The sequence below is a fragment of the Pseudophryne corroboree genome, chromosome 5 (genome assembly GCF_028390025.1).
Source record: "Pseudophryne corroboree isolate aPseCor3 chromosome 5, aPseCor3.hap2, whole genome shotgun sequence".
Taxonomy (NCBI): domain Eukaryota; kingdom Metazoa; phylum Chordata; class Amphibia; order Anura; family Myobatrachidae; genus Pseudophryne; species Pseudophryne corroboree.
In genome coordinates this window covers 692,143,101-692,164,287 of record NC_086448.1, presented here as the reverse complement: position 1 = coordinate 692,164,287, position 21,187 = coordinate 692,143,101, and the positions used below count along the sequence as shown (strand labels likewise).

The following is a 21,187-nucleotide window of genomic DNA, read 5'->3' as shown; positions in this document are numbered from 1 at the left end:
CCTCACCCTTAAAAGGCTGAATCTCCATGTGCCTTTTAAAGGCAGCATCACCTGTCCACTGCCGGGTCTCTAATACCCTCCTGGCAGAATGGACATTGCATTAATTCTAGATGCCAGCCGGCAAATATCCCTCTGTGCATCCCTCATATATAAGACGACGTCTTTAATATGCTTTATGTTAGCAAATAATATCCCTGTCTTAGGGTATTAATATTATCTGACAGGGTATCAGACCACGCTGCAGCAGCACTATTTATGCTGAGGCAATTGCAGGTCTCAGTATAGTACCTGAGTGTGTATATACAGACTTCAGGATAGCCTCCTGCTTTTTATCAGCAGGCTCCTTCAAAGTGGCCGTATCCCAAGACGGCAGTGCCACCTTTTTTGACAAACGTGTGAGCGCCTTATCCACCCTCGGGGATATCTCCCAACGTGACCTATCCTCTGGCGGGAAAGGGTACGCCAGCAGTAACTTTTTAGAAATTACCAGTTTCTTATCGGGGGAACCCACGCTCTTTACACACTTCATTCACTCATCTGATGGGGGAACAAAACACTGGCTGCTTTTTCTCCCCAAACATAGAACCCCTTTTATGTGGTACTTGGGTTCATGTCAGAAATGTGTAACACATTTTTCATTGCCGAGATCATGCAACGGATGTTCCTAGTGGATTGTGTATATGTCTCAACCTCGTCGACACTGGAGTCAGACTCCGTGTCGACATCTGTGTCTGCCATCTGAGGTAACGGGCGTTTTTTTGAGCCCCTGATGGCCTTTGAGACGCCTGGGCAGGCGCGGGCTGAGAAGCCGGCTGTCCCACAGCTGTTACGTCATCCAGCCTTTTATGTAAGGAGTTGACATTGTCGGTTAATACCTTCCACCTATCCATCCACTCTGGTGTCGGCCCCACAGGGGGCGACATCCCATTTATCGGCCTCTGCTCCGCCTCCACGTAACCTTCCTCATCCAACATGTCGACACAGCCGTACTGACACACCGCACACACACAGGGAATGCTCTGACTGAGGACAGGACCCCACAAAGTCCTTTGGGGAGACAGAGAGAGAGTATGCCAGCACACACCAGAGCGCTATATAATGCAGGGATTAACACTATAACTGAGTGATTTTCCCCCCAATAGCTGCTTGTATACACATATTGCGCCTAAATTTAGTGCCCCCCCTCTCTTTTTAACCCTTTGAGCCTGAAAACTACAGGGGAGAGCCTGGAGAGCTGTCTTCCAGCTGCACTGTGAACAAAAAATGGCGCCAGTGTGCTGAGGGAGATAGCCCCGCCCCTTTTCCGGCGGACGTCTCCCGCTTTTTCTGGAATTCTGGCAGGGGTATTTTTACACCTATATAGCTTTCCTGACTATATATGGTGTAGATTCGCCAGCCAAGGTATATTATATTGCCCTCAGGGCGCCCCCCCCCAGCGCCCTGCACCCATCAGTGACCGGAGTGTGAGGTGTGCATGAGGAGCAATGGCACACAGCTGCAGTGCTGTGCGCTACCTTGTTGAAGACAGAAGTCTTCTGCCGCCGATTTTCCGGAACACTTCTTGCTTCTGGCTCTGTAAGGGGGCCGGCGGCGCGGCTCCGGGACCGAACATCGAGGTCGGGTCCTGTGGTCGATCCCTCTGGAGCTAATGGTGTCCAGTAGCCTAAGAAGCCCAAGCTACCACCAGTTAGGTAGGTTCGCTTCTTCTCCCCTTAGTCCCTCGCTGCAGTGAGTCTGTTGCCAGCAGATCTCACTGTAAAATAAAAAACCTAAAATATACTTTCTTTCTAGGAGCTCAGGAGAGCCCCTAGTGTGCATCCAGCTCAGCCGGGCACAAGATTCTAACTGAGGACTGGAGGAGGGTCATAGTGGGAGGAGCCAGTGCACACCAGGTAGTCCTAAAGTTTTCTTTAGTTGTGCCCAGTCTCCTGCGGAGCCGCTATTCCCCATGGTCCTTACGGAGTCCCAGCATCCACTTAGGACGTCAGAGAGAAATAGTTGCTTAAGGAATAGGCATAACATTATCCATGCACAAGGATACACCAAAGAGCTGGAAGTACTAAAGGGTTCTCTTTATCCGGGTGTGGTATAGAAGATCTAAACTGTCTAGTTAGACAGTCATTAGGTCGACCCCATATGGTCGACATGCATTAGGTCTACAGGGTCAAAGGGTCGACAGTTAAAAGGTAGACGTTGGGTAAGGTCGACGTGACAATGGTCAGTGCAAAAAAGGTTGACACGTGTTTGTTTTTGGTTTTTTCGTTTTTTGGTGTCATTTTGGATGTTTAACCCTGTCTAAGAACAAACAGTGGAAATAAGTACCCTTGCCGACTCGCTTTGCTCGCTATGTTTTTCGGGCAAGGTGGCTCGCTCTGCTACTGCTGCGCTTGCCACAGGTAACTATTATCAATCGTAGTCAACATGGATGGTAAATCAAGCAAAAAGTGAAAAACATGAAAGAACCCCGAAAACGTATGTCGACCATATGTGTGTTGACCATTGTCATGTCATCCTTTTGACCAAGTAATCCTCATCCAAAGGTAATAAAAATAAATGGCAGTCACAACTAAGTGCATTACTACTGGTGGCTGATAATATTTCTGCCTTGCAGAACCTGTACACACTGTTCCCACCACTAGGCTGAGACTATTTCTCTACCTTATGGATCAAGTGTTCCCCACACATTGTATCTTTACCTTCAGTTTCATATAATGAGATACAATTTATTTGTATCATGATATCCCTAAATATCCCCACATGATGTGTAATATGTCATCATAGTAATTTGGGGAACAATGTATAAAACCTTCTAAAGGGTGGAGAAGGGGACAAGTGGTGAAGTTGCCCATATCCATGTTACATGCTGGGTTTGAAAAATGACAGGAGCTGATTGGTTGGTAGTTTATCTTTTCTCCATTATATCTCTTTTCAAGACTTAGCGGTCGATTCATGAAGCATTGAAGTGGAGTGGAGTGGAGAAGTGAGTCAGTGGACAAGTTGCCCATGGCAACCAATTAGTGTTGAGGTAACATTTATAAAATGCATTTTATAAAATTATACTTAGCAGCTGGTTGGTCTTCATGGGCACCTCTCCACTGGCTCACTTCTCCACACTTTTCACTGCTTCAGGCTAGCATAAGCCAATACATTTAAGTTTAAGTATAGCTCACAGCAATGTTCCCGATAAGTAACTGCTGCCTAACTTAGTTTTTGTGTTATAAAGAGCTGACAATCAAGTTACAATGAGTGACATCTATTCTGATATATAGTTTTCCTCAGGCAACTAAGGAAGTTCAACATCTCACAGAAGCTTCTGCTCCTCTTCTACTCCGCGATTGTGGAGTCGGTACTGTGCTCCTCGATACTGGCATGGTACAGCTCCGCCAGCGCGAGGTACAGATGCAGGCTCCAAAAGGTGGTCAGAACCGCAGAGAAGATCATCGGGCCGACCTTCCCTCAGTCCAGGACCTGTACCTGTCCAGAGCTAAAAAGCGGGCAACGAAAATAGTAAATGACCGGCTACACCCCGGCTACAGCATTTTTAACTTGCTTCCTTTAGGCAGGCGTTGCAGGGCCGTCCCCGCCAGGTCCACCAGAAGCCTCAAAAGTTTCTTCCCAAAAGTGGTCCACCTGCTCAACTCCTGAACATTGACTGACTAGACGTACATGTAACTCACTTGTGTCCCTACGGTATTCCTATCTGTGTGACTTTACTTGCCCCCCACACACACACACACACACACACACACACACACACCTGATTATCTGTTACCTACTTGGCTGTTGTATAGCAATCCGAAGCCAAATTCCTAGTATATGCAAGTATACCTGGCCAATAAAGCTGATTCTGATTCTGGTTACCCGATAGTAGTTTATAGACTACTAATTTATCCCCCAAGAGATGCATGTGTCTGGCCGAACGTGCGCATTGGCTGCCGGGGTCCCGGACCAGGAAGCAATGTTATAAAGTTACACTGTCGCACTGCTCCATCTCTTGTCAGGGTGGGCACTTATCGCAACCACTGCTTCCATCTATTTGCCAGGCTGGGCTTTATCTCAGTCACTGCTTCCATCTCTCTGACAGGCTGGGACTGTATCGCAACCATTGCTTCCATCTCTCTGCCAGGCTGGGACTCTATCGCAACCACTGCTTCCATCTCTCTGACAGGCTGGGATCCTATCTCAGCCACTGCTTCCATCTCTCTGCCTTAATGGGCTCTTATCTCAGCCACTCTTTCAATCTCTCTGCCAGGATGGACTCTTATCGCAACCACTGCTTCCATCTCTCTGCCAGGCTGGGCTCTTATCGCAACCACTGCTTCCATCTCTCTGCCAGGCTGGGCTCTTATCGCAACCACTGCTTCCATCTCTCTTCCAGGCTGGGATCCTATCTCAGCCACTGCTTCCATCTCTCTGCCTTAATGGGCTCTTATCTCAGCCACTCTTTCAATCTCTCTGCCAGGATGGACTCTTATCGCAACCACTGCTTCCATGTCTCTGCCAGGCTGGGATCCTATCTCAGCTACTGCTTCCATCTCTCTGTCAGGCTGGGCTCTTATCTCAGTCACTGCTTCCATCTCTCTGCCTTAATGGGCTCTTATCTCAGCCACTCTTTCCATCTCTTTGCCAGGATGGGCTCCTATCTCAGCCTGTAAAGTTACAGTGTGTGTGTGTGTGTGTGTGTGTGTGTGTGTGTGCGCGAGTGTGTGTGTGTGTGTGTGTGTGTGTGCGAGCGTGTGTGTGCGAGCGAGTGTGTGTGTGTGTGTGTGTGAGCGAGTGAGTGTGTGTGTGTGTGTGTGTGTGTGTGTGTGTGTGTACAATTGTGGGATGGACATTATGAGGTATGGCACAATACAAATCTCTGCTCCCCCAAAGGTTTACACTATATAATACCAGGTAAATCTTATTACTACCCATAGATTAATTGATAAAGAAAATACTTTAGTAAGAATGATGACAATTGTATTCAATTAGACCCCTCTAAAGCAGGAGACTCTGTCCTGAATCAGAAGTGTCCTGAACACTTCCCCATTTCCATCACCTGATTCCATGTCTGTTTTGATCTGATCTTCCAGGTCCTCAGGTGACACATACAACTCGTAATCCTCTTCTGCTGCTGATTTGGGTTTACATTTTCCGAAACAACAGTTACAGCAACAGCACAGGCAGCAGCAGAAGTAGCAGCCGGTGAGGAGTCCACAGATGGCAAACAAGCCCTAGACGCAAAGAGATGACGCACCTGATCAGATACAATTACATTGCACCTGACATGCATGGGTGGATTTAACACAATCAGATTTTGGATTGATTCACGTTAGTGTAGCCTGGGATATTGTGCAAACATTGCTATTTTCAGATGTAAAAGCTTAATCAATAATAGCTTGAGATGGTCACTTCAAACATTATTTAACATAATGATTTGTTTTATGCAAAGAAGGGTATTTAATTACTGTAGCTTGGAAGATTACCTTTGCCCACCAACTAGAGAGCATGAAATATGCATTGACATTTTCTTCTCCAAACTGTTCGGCCACATACAGTCCCAATGACCCATACTTGTCATAAATATTCCTCTTGGACAAGTCACTGAGTATTGAATGCGCATTGTTGATCTCCTTGAAGGTGTCTGCTGCTTGAGGATTGTGAGGATTTTTGTCTGGATGATGCTTTAGAGCCAGTTTTCTTTCATCATGAAATGGAAATAAAGAATAATAAAGAATGATTAGCATTGCATAAAAGGAGATATGTTTTGTTACTCATTATTTTACAGTAATACAGTTGACATTACACGTGGTATCTTAAGATCTAGGAAGAGTAAAAATAATACTTTAAGTAACCTGTTATATGTCTAAACAACACAAGGTTGTGTGTTGTATATTATTCATGGTATTTTTATTTTTTCATTTTAGCTAATCTAGTTTAGTGTCTGCTCTTACACCCCAGGATGACTTAAAGGTTACATCTGCTTTACCTCACTATGTTTCCAGTATATCGGCCTTACTCTTTTCTAACCTGCTGTCTCTGTAATCACTTACACCACTTTCCAACTTTTCCTTCACTATCACTGTTGATATTGTTTTCTTTCATATATCTGCCCTTCAGACTTCTTTTTTAAATACAGGTTGAGTATCCCGTATCCAAATATTCCAAAATACGGAATATTCCGAAATATGGAATTTTTTGAGTGAGAGTGAGATGGTGAAACCTTTGTTTTCTGATGGCTCAGTGTACACAAACTTTGTTTAATACACAAAGTTATTAAAAATATTGTATTAAATGACCTTCAGGCTGTGTGTATAAGGTGTATATGAAACATAAATGAATTGTGTTAATGTACACACATTTTGTTTAATGCACAAAATTATAAAAAATATTGGCTAAAATGACCTTCAGGCTGTGTGTATAAGGTGGATATGAAACATAAATGTATTCTGTGCTTAGACTTGGGTCTCATCACCATGATATCCCATTATGGTATGCAGTTATTCCAAAATACAGAAAAATCCGATATCCAAAACACTTCTGGTCCCAAGCATTTTGGATAAGGGATACTCAACCTGTACTACCTTTTACATAGGTCATACAATTTTATGCAGAGTTGTGCAAAGAATTGTTCAGATATTGCTTCCCGATATTCCTGTCCATCGGCGGCTCCTATTTTTTTCTGGCAGGGGTGGTGTCTATTCCCATACCGGAGAGGAAAAAGCAGGCGCCTGCGCAATGGATCTGGCAGATGCTGAAAACTGCGCATGCGCACAAGTGGCTTCTTGAGTGCGCATGAGCAAACCCTCGCCTTCTATAGACTGCATCGGCTACAGCGCATAGAAGCCGGATTGGGCTGACGATCAGACAGGGAGTGGCTTACTACAGGAAGCCAGCTCACAGCTAATTGCAGCCCAGTCTGGCAGTCCTGGAGGGAGGAAACACCTCCCAATGCGACTGCCTGTCCTGATGGTGACTGGCAGGTAGCATTTCCAATAGGAAGTCACTGCCAGTCACAGTGAAGCCACTGACTGCAACTGGTTCAGCTGAGCTCACTGAAGTTGCAGATATTACAGGGCGGGGGATAGGGGGGCTGCAGTACTGCGGCCTTAGGTAAAATCCACTACTGTTGCCATCATCCAATTCAAGCTTGTAAGCTATTATTTTGTGTGTTTGGATTACAAGAACCAAAAACAGTGTAGATCATCAACATAGTAATCCTTTCTCAGTGAGCTACTCCTATTGTTAATTTGTTCTTTGTTAAAACTATATCTTTCCCATATAGATTCTAATTAATTTTTATCTTCAGATTTTTACGTATCTGTTGTATATTACTTCCTTTACTTCCTTATATCTCTTTTATCTACGGATAGTTTTCTTTCTTTCTCTATTTCCTGTCCCTCAAATTTCCTTTCCTGTCTCTTCCTCCTTACTTCTCACACCTCCTGAGTAAAGCTGCCCAAAAATGCAAATCCAGATAATTGGCCTGATTCCTAAATTAGCAGAAGTGCATGCAAACAATGTGGGCATTTAGGTATTTGCTGATGAGGCTGAAATACCAAGGGCTAAATATAGAGATTCAGGAATTGTGGGACTTTGTGCGAGTCTGGCCTGATTTTTAAAGCGTCAATCATTACATGGCATAACCAGGTTGGGTAAATGATTGTCGCTTTAAAAATCCGACCAGACTCGCCCAAAATCCTGCTCTTCCTGCTTCTCACGGGTTATTTTATTTAGCCCCAAATCTATAAGTACAGAGGACACATTTTGTTTCCTAAATATCACAGACATGGGAATTGTCAGCTAAATTATCTTGCATTCCTAGAAATCTGGTTGAATGTGACCTCACATGGGGCAACGTTGGGCCTATTGGAGTGAAAAAAACAAAATTGTCTAATAAAACTTGTTGCATGCAAAGGAAAATTACAGCAAACTTTATTTGCTTGGTATTAGGATTGCTAGGTGCATTTTGTATTAAATATATACATTTACAATTTTTACATACATTTAACTTCTATGTTATCATACTGATTTAGCAGACAGATTCAGTGCATAAATACAGTATATTTATAGTACTTGGACAGAAGAAAGTTACATATATAGGGGCAGATGTATTAAGCCTGCAGAAGTGATAAAGCAGTGATAAGTGGAAGGTGATAACGCACCAGCCAATCAGCTCCTGTCATTTTTCAAACCTGTAAAGATTGGCTGGTGCGATATCACCTTCTACTTATCACTGCTTTATCACTTCTCCAGGCTTATTACATCTGCCCCATAGAAGGGGAGATTTGTTGCAGAGATAAAGTGGAGAAATTGCTCATAATAACCAATCAGATTCTGTAATTTTCTAGACTGTGCTAGATAAACATTAGCTAGAAAATGATTTGTTGCTATAGGCACCTTCTCCACTTTATCTCTCTCATTGGTTTAATACACCGTCTATCTATTAGAATGAAATTTGTAAAACTTGTCCATGCTACATTATAATGAAAAGTAACAGTAATTTGGTACATATCCACTAAACTAAACAGATTTTTAATGATAGAAAATGATAGAAAATGCTAATATATTATCTTTGTACTGCCCACAATACTTTTCACATCTTGTCCACTATTTTCTTTTCAATAGCCAATGAATATCTGCTTAGTTATTAACTCATATGAACCCTATGAGTTAAGGATCCTTAAATTTTATTAAAAGTACAGTTCAAGACAATATAGGACAAGTATGGAAAACCTGGGGTTAGGCGCCAGAAAGGAAGTATGGAGTATAAGACAGTGAAAGTAATAGAAGGAAAGGCACATGAGGGGAGAAGGCCCTGCTCTTGCGAGTTTAGGGCCTAATTCAGTAAGGAGTGCAAATTCTGCTAATTAGCAGATTTTGCAATCCTACTGTTCGCATTCTGGGGGCCGGCCATTGCTGGGCAAGGCCGCCCAGCATGCTGACCGCCGCCACCCCCCTTCAACAAGCAAAAATTACAATCGCATCGCAATTTCTGCTTGTTAGCGGAAATTAAGGATGCCTCTGCGGGCGTTTACGCCCCATTCGCGTCGCATCTCCCCCTTTTGCTGCCTTCAACCAACAGAGAGAACCGGAGCATGCCGTCCCAACCACCCCGCGCCCATCTCTGCCTGAATGACAGGCAGAGGCGATCGCATTTTCTGAAGCCCCTCCCCACAGAAAATGCGGGCGCATGCGCAGGATGGGCGCTGTGCATGCTCCCGCATCTTTTTTGTAATTTTTGCAGTTAGATCGCACACTGCGATCCAACCTGAATTAGCCTTTTACATTCTAAACTCTGTTACTCTGTAACTCATGCATCTGCCACTCTGTGATCCACGCAAAACCCATGGTTCCACCATAGCAACCACTTCTTCAACAGCATGTGAGTAAATTGAGATATAGTATACAACCCAGAATAACTAAATTATTTTAAGATGTCAAGAGCAGGTTTTCAATCAAGCAAAAGACTGTATCAAATGTCATTAAAGTTGATGACTTCAGTGCTTAGTCCAATAAAGTTTAAACTTTTGAAATGCCATAAGAACCTGCTCAATTTGTATCTAGAGATCTTTCAATAGAAGCATATTTAATACATACTACAGACACTTTTTATCACTCCAGTCCTGACACTGCAAATGCCAACGCTAATGTGTGAGATAAGGGTCCAGTTACTTATTTCATATCAACAATCAATCATTTTAACAGAGATTCTAGAGAATAGAAGAAAGACTACAAACAGACGATACAGCATAGCACATCCAGGGCTGCCATCAAGGAGGGACTGCCGGGACTGGAGTGCCAGGCCAGGATAGAGAGGGGGGTCTGCGTCTGGCGACTATAACTAATACCTGGAGAACTGCACCAGGCTCCGCAACAACAGTGGGCAGATGCACAGGGAGAACTTCTTAAAAACAAGTCTTCCCTGTGCATCAGCCCTCTCTGAATCAATTTTAAGCAGATCACAATCATAAAGTAGGTACAAGGTAGCAGTAGCCTATTTTGTCAGTCCTGTGCCCCACAATTTCTGATGGTACCCCTGGGCACAGCGACATGCTATCTCCTTGAGATATGTAATGAGTGCTAATCATCCTCAGTAATGCATGTGTAATAACAGGGAAAGCCTAGTGATGTCATTGTATCAATACAGGTTTCTTTGGTCCCACACTTCAAATTAAAGCCTACAGTATATTTCAATAAAATTATTACATGAAACAAAACACATTTATTTCAAAATACTTATACTTATTTACAGCATAGTAAATTGTAACTTTGCTTGCAGTTTTGTTTGGTCTTTCAAGCCACAACAACTTAACAGAGCCGTAACAGATCTACAAGGCGCCCTGTGACAGTTTTTCCCTTTACCAATGGCAGCACAAAGGAGGCGTGGCTGGCAGGCGGATGATGTCATGATGGGAAGGGTGTGTGCAGCATTGCCTGGAGGGCTGCAGAGACTGCAGGGTACCTGCCTGGAGCACAGATCCTGGCAGGGACCATGGGGCAGTGACAACGCAGCCCACAGCGCCCTGTGCCTTGTTCAGCGGCACCGCTCACACACCCCTAGTTATTGCCCTGCAACCAGTTTTTAACCATAGAATTATTTGCTAAATCCTAGACGTTATCATTTTCATTAACCCATATACAGCTTGCCGAATTTATGTAAAGTTAGTCCAAAACATATACTGCTCAGGGTCGGACTGGACCACAGGGGTATAGGAGAAACCACCGGTGGGCCCTCCTCCTCTAGTGATCAGGATCCAGACTGTGCACTTGACTTATACATTATACATATGTTACCTTATACTGCACAGGACTATGATGTATACTCTACAGTGCATTGCCAATATTTATCTGGTACATTATCATGCACGCACTAGCAGTATTTATATATTTGTCAAGGGGCCCAGTCCATGCACTCACTAATGGTTAGGCAATCCAATGTAGTGGCTGGCCACACCCCCTCTGGAGACTGACCACACCCCTAATCATGGGCCCCTACCATTGCATTCCCCGGTGGGCCCTTCATGCCCCAGTCTGACACTGATACTGCCCACATTATATACTGCTACAATGTCCAAAAAATTTACTGTATAGTTTTGTTTCTGAGGTTTGCATGTTTTTGCCTATTGGAACAAAGTAACTTGGTTAATAAGTTAATTAAAAATAAACACAAATATTTAGCACCACAAATAATCTACCTAATGGAGGCGAGGTTTGAAATATTTGATCAGACATAGAGGAGATTAAACTGTAAGAAACAATTGGTTAAATAATGATACATTCTTAACACAGATGCACCGATGTCATCACAATTAATTCCAAATTAGACAGCATGCTGTAAGAAATACCAAACCAATCTACTATGATAGGCTTTAAACGAAATGAAGAGGCGATTTAGTACAAAAGCTGCAGAAAACTATTTACAAGATTATATTTTTAAAACTGCGACAATACATGTACATACATTATCATAATGATTAAAGTCATCAAAACGAATGACTCAATTAACTTTTAAACAGTTTCACCAATTCAATTCAAAAATATTGCAGAAATATCTATTTAATTCATTAATTCATAAGAGCTACTTAATATCCTCATAATTACTTATTATGTGTAGTAAACCAATATTGTCAGTTTTAACAATGATTGCTATGTAAATATTCCTTCCCTGTCTGTTATGTAAAATTCAATTTTCCTCATAGTGAATTTTTCCATGACAGATTTCACCTTTGGCAAGTAATTAATGAACCACTCATTTACATTAAACATTTCAAAATAAACTTGTCTATACACAGTACATTGCCAGCTAATAAAGCTAGATGCAATGTCAAAAATACATCTGAAGTACAATTAGATAAATCCTTCAGAGAAATGTTTTTTAATATTGCATCTATAAATAGGGAACAGCTTAAATTGGGCAAAATAAATGTCAGTCTATGGGGATAATTCATGATAATCAAATAATTATATGTATCAAGATATAGACACCTGTTTTTGTAACTATTATTATGGTATTGTCAATTCGGATTTTTATTAATAACATTTGTAATAATTATTCTGTACAGATTGGCATGGAACCTTGAGTGCTCCTGATCGTGTCCTTGTGTTCTAATAATTCTGATTGGAAATTTAGGCCAAGCTCCCAAATTACAGGCCACATCCTTACTTGACCACAATCAGGCTTTGTTATGGTCACGTTGGGGCAAGTGGATCCGAGCCCTCCCAATTAGGGAACTTTGTTGTCTGTAAACTGGTAATGTTTGCTCCTTTTAAGGAAAGGACTCTGGAAACCTCTCTCTAGGGGGTAAATTTACTAAGATGGGAGTTCTATTTAAGATGGGATGTTGCCCATAGCAACCAATCAGATTCCAGGTATTATCTTCTAGAAGGTGCTAGATAAATGAGAAGTAGAATCTGATTGGTTGCTATGGGCAACATCCCATCTTAAATAGAACTCCCATCTTAGTAAATTTACCCCTGTGTATCCAGGTGAATTTGATACTTCTTTGGTGCAGGTTCTACCAGACAACATTCAGACTGATAATATTAAGTCATTTTGCATCTTTTCAGATTTATTGGAAATGAAATCCCAGAAATCTACAAATGTTTTTAATATGTAGCACATCATAGTACATAAACTTGATATTGTGTATAAACCTATTACGTGTTTCACGGACATGCTGCCTGCTGCCTCAAATTTGGTTAAACTGATATTTGTTAGTTGGTTAAAGATAAAGGGGTCTATTTACTAAGCCTTGGATGGAGATAAAGTTCTAACCAATCCTTACTGTCATTTTTCAAACAGCCTGTGACATGGAAGTTAGGAGCGGATTGGCTGGTACTATGGGGGTCATTCCGAGTTTATCGCTCGCTGCCGTTTTTCGCAGCGCAGCGAACAGGTAACTACTGCGCATGTGTAGGCACCGCAATGCACAGGCACATTGTACGGCTACAAAGTGGATCGTTGCTGAGCGATGGATTTAACAAAGAATCCATTCGCACAGCCGATCGCAAGCAGATTGACAGGAAGAGGGCGTTTGTGGGTGTCAACTGACCGTTTTCTGGGAGTGGTGCGGCAAACGCAGGCGTGTCCAGGCGTTTGGAGGGCGGATGTCTGACGTAAATCTGCAACGCTGGATTCATGGCACAGGGTAAGTATCTCTTACCCTGGTCTTGTTCTACACTTTTTTGCACAAGTGATCGCAGCCTTGCTATGCAAAAATACACTCCCCCATAGGCGGCATCTAGTTGATCGCACGGGCTGCAAAAAGTTGCAGCGTGCGATCAACTCGGAATGACCCCCTTTATCACCAGCATCTTTATCTCCATCCAAGGCTTAGTAAATAGACCCCAAAGTTCTGATGTCCGTTACACCATTGGAGTCATTAGATGTGTCTTTTTGGCTGCTGAGACTGGCAGTCATATGTGGAAAAAACCACCGCCGGTCTAAACATCCAGATGACATAAATATCATGTGACCACAAGGCGGAATAACACCAGTAATAAACCGCACAATACCTACACAGAGGTGCAGTTTCTCGTTGATCCTAACAGTTCAACATAGAGATTGATTTGTCCATAAATGCAAACAAAACATTTCTAAGCATTTTGATTTACCATTTGCCTCTCCACAGTGGAGGCATTTTGGTTCTCTAAACTGAATTCATGTACATTAGCATGAAACCTATAAAATCGCTAGAAACCAGGTATGGACAAAGTTGAGGCCAAAGCAATGAGGTGTCCCTGGTCCCTAGTAAACTGATAGGCTGCATTGTCATGAATATGGTTTTAGTCTATAAAATAACAGCCTCCACTCTGTGCTCTGTGTAGGCGACGGCTTCACCTTAGTACTTGGCAAAGATAATAATGTCTGCTGAAGTCTTTGTCTACACATCTCTGTTTTGTAGCTTGGGGAAAGGATGATTGCTTTTCCAAAATAAAATCTTGAGAGATTTAAAGTTTTCATTTCTTAGCATAATATAAGGGTAATAGAATTTAGTACTAGGAATGAAAGCCAGGACCCAGAAACCGATTAGTTGCAAAAGTTAAGCTGCATGACTAATTTTCATCAGTAAAATATAAGGGTGTCCGCAGAGTGTGCTTTCAGGCTGCACCTGCCCATAACCATAGCTTTAATACAACTTACATACTGATGGCAGTATTTGAATATTTCTAACATACGTTGTCTATCTATCTATCTATCTATCTATGTACTGTATACATGTGTGTGTGTATGTATATATATATATATATATATATATATATATCATCCAATGGCAGCACTCAGGAATATATAAGGAGACTCAAACAGCAGCTTGTTAGGCAACAAGCTGCTGTTTGAGTCTCCTTATTTATTCCTGAGTGCCGCCATTGGAGGATGTATTACACGTAGCCCTTGGCTGCTGGTGAGAAAGTGCCGGAGTTTGTATATATATATATATATATATATATATATATATATATACACACACACACACACACACTGTTTATTAATCTCCATATATCACTTGCCAATATACAGCATGTATGAACCGTGTATATTCATGTTGGTGGTCATATTTATTAATCCATGTGTCTATAATAAGTTGGCTGAATCCAAAATATTGTATAATAGCAGTTTCATGTATAAAAAGAGGAAAGAGAAGACAAGTAGAAATGTAGTGCCAATGGTGCATCATACAAACTGTGTTTCTTTTCCTACTTTCTACCCACACAGAATTATTGTCGATATATACCACCAGTGGTGCAAGTATGGCAGTATGGGCCGGTACACTGTACCACTCGACCACCTTGCAGCCACCATTAGTAATAAACTGTGTTGCTGAACAAATCCACAGTGCTTGGATGGATGCCAGCTCCTTCTATTTAGCAAGGGCTGCTGGGAGTGTGACGCAGATATCATGTCATGCTGCTGGCCGTGGCATGATGAAGAGCCTACTCTGCTGTGTACTTCCTGTGGCATATGTCTGGCCTCACCTTCCACCTCAGACAGACTAAAAAGGCAGAGATGAGGCTGAGAGACACAGACTGATGGGGGAATCTGAGACACAGAATGAAGTGGGGGCTGTTAGACACAGAGTGAAGGGGGGAGGCAGAGAGACACAGAGTGAAAGGGGGGACAGTTAGACACAGAGTGAAGTGGGGGAAGTTGAGAGACACTGAGTGAAGTGGGGGAGGCTAAGAAACACACAGTGAAGGGTGAAGTCTGAGATAGAGAGTGAAGGGAGGGCTGAGAGACAGAGTGAAGGGAGGAGGCTAAGAGACACAGAGTGATGAGGGAAGGAGGCTGTTAGACACAGGGTGAAGGGAGGGGGAGGCTGAAAGGCACAGAGTAAAGGGCGGGATGCTTAGATACAGAGGGGAGGGCGGGGCTGAAAGACACAGAGTGAAGGGGATGCAGGCTGGTGATGGTTTGGCTGAGAGGCACAGGGGAGGATGATGGTGTGGCTGAGAGACACAGGGTAGAGATGAGAGTGTGGCTGAGAGACATAGGGGGGAGATGATGATGTGGATGAGTGACGCAGGGGGAGATCACGGTGTGGCTGAGAGATGCAGTGGGGGAGATGATGGTCTGGTTTTTAAACAACCTTTATTGAATCTGATTTCTGCTGATTGGGGATGAGGTGCTCTGGTCCCGGTAGATTAGGTATCCTGAATCATTGCTCCATGCATGGGCTGCTATGTATATACAGTAGTATGTGCCATTGTTAAAGGTTTAAAACTGGACTTAAAAGTTAAAAAAAAAAAAACATTTATGATATTTGAGTCTACAGTACTCCATACAGCCATAACAGAATCATACATGATACATTGTTTTCATGCATCCCTGCACAAGAGGAAATCGTTGGTAACATAATTTGCTGTACAATATAACAGCACAAGCTATTAAACATATCTCTTAATGCAAATGTAAGGCTTAATCATGCATAAGAGAATAATGGGCGCTTTCTATACATTTACTTTTCTAAATGTAAATATATCCATCAGGGCAGAATTGCAATGAATGGATGAGCCTCCAACAGCTTTCCAAATGGTTGAAGCATTATTAAGATAACCAATCTATCAGATCGCTCAATACATGTAAATGATTGTGTTGATTTCAGAAGCTGCTTCAAATGAAATGTACAAGATGGATGCGTATAATTACCAGTTGAATGATTAGCACATTCTTACTGGTTTCCACTAATGATTAGCACATTTCTATGTTGTTACTGGTTTACACTGGTGGCATATACAGCATAACAACATATTCGCATAGAAAGGAGAACTGTGTTACACCATAGTCAGAGGCTGTACTGTATGTTATGTTTAAATTATTATAGTGCTGCATCATTGACCCTCTAATGCTTCTTTAATATAACATGATTAATTTTTTTTCCCCATAGCAACCAATCAGAATCTAGCTATTATCTTCTAGTAGGTGCTAGATAAATAAGTAGAATCTGATTGGTTGATATGCGCAACATCTCCACTTTAGTAAATATGTCCTTACTCTGTAGGTGTACTGTTGGGTTTTGCCATCAGAGGGACTTCTGGAAAACTGAACACCAACAACAGCCACCTGTGCAGTGGTTGCCTGAGTACTGAGTCCTACATTAAAGCAGTCCGACCAATTGTGGTCACTCATCACCTGTGCCAGTCCACAGCAAGTATGAATTGCAATATATGACCCATCCTTTGTCATGCCGTGGCCTGATAGACTTTTGTTACTAATATATTATTATTTCTGTTATTATCCTACTAATTCCTGCTGCAGTTGCAATCCATGTAATTTATTGGACAAGCAACTGGCTTAGATTGTGGTAAATCGAAAGTCTCTTTCAGCAAAAGCTTAGTAACCATTATGGAACCCACCTTGTAAATATTAGCACTACTGTCCTATATACGACTTCTTATGCGGTATAGAGATGTTCCTGATGTCTGTTTTTTGCTGCTTCTTGGCATGTGTGACCTCAAAATTTAAAGTACAACAATACTAAGTGTAACGCCAGACCGCTTGGTGTTAGATTTTGTCCCTATTCTACTTTTCACCATCCTCATGCCCATCACTGCCGAGGCTGCCCCTGTCAGGCAGGATCTTTGGCAGTCTTGACAGCGGAGTGGCAGGAGGAGGATCTGTGCTGCTGCTGCTGCTTGACAGTCTCTCTCCATGCCATGGGTGTCTGCTTCACTCCTTATCTAGCCTGTATTTCTGTGCCTTTATCAGTGGTGAATTTCCCATTAGACATTTCGATCAGAGGCAGAACTCTGGGAGGCAACGGAGTCAGCTGCCGCCGGGCTCCTGCTTTGAAGGGGGGCACCTCTCCTCCTGTTCCATGTGTTCAGCGACATTAATCAATTAAGTTAATTGACAGCAGCCGGTATCTCTTCCGTAGCCGATTTCCCCACTAGTCACTGCACCTTACAAATCACACCCTCTTTATTATAGATACACTGGAAGTAGACACCTTACTGATGGAGCTATTTGCTCCTATACAGGAAGCATGAGAATTCTAACTATATAAAGTTATTTCTCTGACAATTACAAGTAACTTCATATAGTTAGAATTCTCATACTTCCTATGCAAGAGCAGATATCTCCACCAGTAAGGTGTCTGCTTCCAGTGTAAAAGGTTGTGGGTTCTAATCCTGGATATGACACTTGCAAATTAATTGTCAGAGAAATAATCAGCATTGTGAGTGACTGAGCAGATCTATGTAGTGTGTGGTTGGACCCCTACATAGATCTGCCTAGTTGCAACAGGTTTTGTAGTAGCTTCATATAGTTAGAATTAGAGATGAGCGGGTTCGGTTTTACTCGGATCTCAAAACGGTATCTTATTGGCTTACGGATGATATATAGGGGGGTGCATTAATATTTATCTTGCCTCCGGGCAACTGGGGCAAACTTACGCCACTGATTTTGATACTTGCTTTATTACTATCAGTCCAAAATTTTCCAGCAGTTACAGAATTATTCCACTATACTGTACCATACGCCATCTTAAGTGGACCAACCTGGTTTTGCCTTGTAAATTATTGACGCTTTAAAAATATTGGCATTTTCGTACAAACTTCTGCACCTCCGGTTTCTTGTACCCTATTACATTTACCCCCGTGTGTTATTGTTTATCAAGATCAGTGGGGTTTTTACCTATGGACTGCAGTCCTCCCCCAGTAAAATCTGTCACTTCAGTGAGCTCAGCTGAGCCAGTTGCACTCTGTGTGACTGCACTGGCTTCACTATGACTGGCCTCACTGTGAAGTGCTACCTGCCAGTCACCCGCAGGACAGACAGTCCCATTCAGACATGTTTCCTCCCTTTGGGACTGCCAGACTGGGCTGCGATTAGCAGAGAGCATGCTTCTAGTAGGAAGTCACTACCTGCCTGATAGTCAGCCCTTGCCAGCTTTTATGGGCTGCAGATGATGCATTCCATAGAAGCCAGGGTTTCGCGCATGCACAGTCAAGCCAGGCTTGTGCACATGCCAGATCCATTGTGCAGGAGTGAGGGCCCGGCTCTCTCCTCGCCTCCTCATCCTCTCCTGGCATGGGTAGTGGCAGCCCCCTACCTAAAATAGGTACAGTAGGAGCCACCGCTGATCAAGATTATGTGAACTGATCTGCAGTCATACTTGCTGACATTGTTTTCCCTCTCTCTGGGAGAAGCCCAGACAGGAAATACACTTGATCACTTCTGGGGAGGGGCCAGGCTCCATGCCATTAGGCCCCGCCACTGCTGTAGCAAAATGTTGCAGGCTTGTGGGGAGGGGGTAGAGTTAAAACACTGTGATTTGCATCATATTAATTCCCTGCAGACCTGCAGTTCCTGGTATCATCATCGTGTTCTGCCCACTACATTAGGATGTTGGCAGAATACGCAAGATCGCCTCACTCTTCCCCAAAAAAGTGTGAGTTTTCCACATCTTCCTTGAGTGTAAGTAAGTATGTCTGGTTTGCAGATTATAAAGTACTATATTTCCTCTGCAAACTCAACAATGCAAATCACTCTGTGCTAAAGATTCAATGATTAGCATTACATCATAATACATAGAAACATATAGAAACATAGAATTTAACGCCAGATAAGAACCACTTGGCCCATCTAGTCTGCCCCTTTTCTTATCCTTTAGGTAATCTCAACCCTTTTTGAACCTTAATGCTTTGTAAGGATATTCATATGCCTATCCCATGCATGTTTAACTTGCTCTACCGTCTTAGCCTCTACCACCTCTGATAGGAGGCTATTCCACTTATCCACTACCCTTTCTGTGAAGTAATTTTTCCATAAATTTCCCCTGAACCTGCATCCCTCCAGTTTCAGTGTATGTCCTCGAGTTCTAATACTTCTCTTCCTTTGAAGAATGTTTCCCTCCTGAACTTTGTTAAGACCCTTGATATATTCGAAAGTTTCTCTCATGTCCCCCCTTTCCCTTCTCTCCTCCAAATTATATATGTTAAGATCTTTTAGCCTTTCTGGGTAAGTTTTGTGATGTAGGCCATGCACCATTTTAGTTGCCCTTCTTTGTACACTCTCTAATGTATTTATATCCTTCTGGAGATATGGTCTCCAGAACTGGACACAGTATTCCAGATGAGACCGTACCAATTACCTATACAGTGGCATTATTACTTCTTTTTTCCTGCTACTGATTCCTCTCCCTATGCAGCCAAGCATCTGACTTGCCTTTCTCATTGCTTTGTTGCATTGCTTTCCTGCCTTCAAGTCACTTGAAATAGTGACTCCTAAATCCCTTTCCTCCTCAGTAGTTTCCATTTTTAGCATTAAACTGTGGCTGCTACGTTCTTGACCATTTCTCAAGCCTAACTAGGTCATCAATCATTTGTTTTACCACTCCCGGTGTGTTTACACTGTTGCATATTTTTGTCTCATCTGCAAAAAGGCAAAGTTTCCCAGCTTCAATACCATTTGCAATATCACCAAAAAAGATATTAAAGAGAACTGGACCAAGTACAGATCCCTGGGGTACGCCACTGGTAACATTTCCCTCCATAGATTGCACTCCATTAACTACAACTGTTTCCTACCCTGCAACCAGGTCCTTATCCGTTTAACTGTTTTATAATCCACCCCCACGCTTTCAAGTTTATTTACCAAAAGCTTAAATAAACTAACAAACGTATTATTCTACCTACAGAGTATATATATATATATATATATATATATATATATATATATACCAGAAGTAATACTTTTGTCTATTAAAATCTAACTCCACCTTTAAAAAACAAGATATATTCATTTATGTCAATACCTTGGACCATAAAAGTTATTTTATGTGAAAAAATGCTAAACTGGTTCTATGAAAAACTTTCCCTGTTTCAGCATGATCCAAACTCTATAATTACTGTACACCGCTGTTGGTGAATAATTGGCAATGAATCCCACAGGCTGAAGACCTAAGGTTGAAACCGGAGACATTGGGTTGAAATCAAATCAGCACTAATTCACGCTATGGAAACTAGAGCCAGGAGACTTGTCATACAAGAGGAAGAATGTGGTAGGCCCAATGTTCCAGGTAATTTCACAAGTTCCCTAATACAAGAGCAAAGATACATTGCTCTTACTAAAGTGTGCTAGAGAGCATTACGTTCTCCAAACCTTCAAGACTCGGGTACAAGTTCCATGGAGTCCATCCTCACTACGCCCCTGAGTAAGGCAACTGTATTTTCGCCTTAGCAGCATAGGAAACCAGGAGGAGATTACAAAACATAGGGCCCGATTCAGACCTGGTCGCTGTGCTGCAAATTACACTGTCCTGCGATCAGATAGTCGTCGCCCAGGTGGAGTGAAAATGTGCCCAGTGCAAGTGTGTGATTGCATGTGTACACTGTGCGCAAAATTCCCCTCAGTCAGCGGACAGCTGCAAATCCGTCCGCATCACACTCACCATCAAATGTTTTTCCCATTCTGTGCAGTCTGTGCGTAGCTCAATACTTACTCATCCAGTGCGAAGAAATCAGGCTGATCGGAGCTGGAGCTGATGTCACACACCCTCCTGAAAATGCTTGGGAACGCCTGTTTTCTTCCTGACACTCCCAGAAAACGGCCAGTTACCACCCACAAATGTCCACTTCCTGTCAATCACCGTGTGAACGCCTGTGCAATCAAAATGTTTGCACCATCCTGTCACTGTTTGGTGACGCACATGCACATTGCGGTACATACACATGCGCAGTAGTTCGATAATTGCTCGCTGTGCGA

General features: G+C 42.6%; 1 protein-coding gene across 4 annotated transcripts in view; it reads right to left on the bottom strand.

Annotated features, from left to right (window-relative positions):
- The window catches only part of DNAJC5B (DnaJ heat shock protein family (Hsp40) member C5 beta), a 158,009-nt gene that overhangs the window by 55,054 nt on the left and 81,768 nt on the right, over positions 1-21,187 (bottom strand). For all 4 annotated transcript variants that reach the window (XM_063923822.1, XM_063923820.1, XM_063923821.1 and 1 more), the window contains 2 exons: positions 5,469-5,682; positions 5,042-5,216 (listed from right to left, as the gene is read on the bottom strand). In XM_063923822.1, the coding sequence (XP_063779892.1) occupies positions 5,042-5,216; positions 5,469-5,682 (389 nt within the window). The remainder of the gene's footprint in view (positions 1-5,041; positions 5,217-5,468; positions 5,683-21,187) is intronic.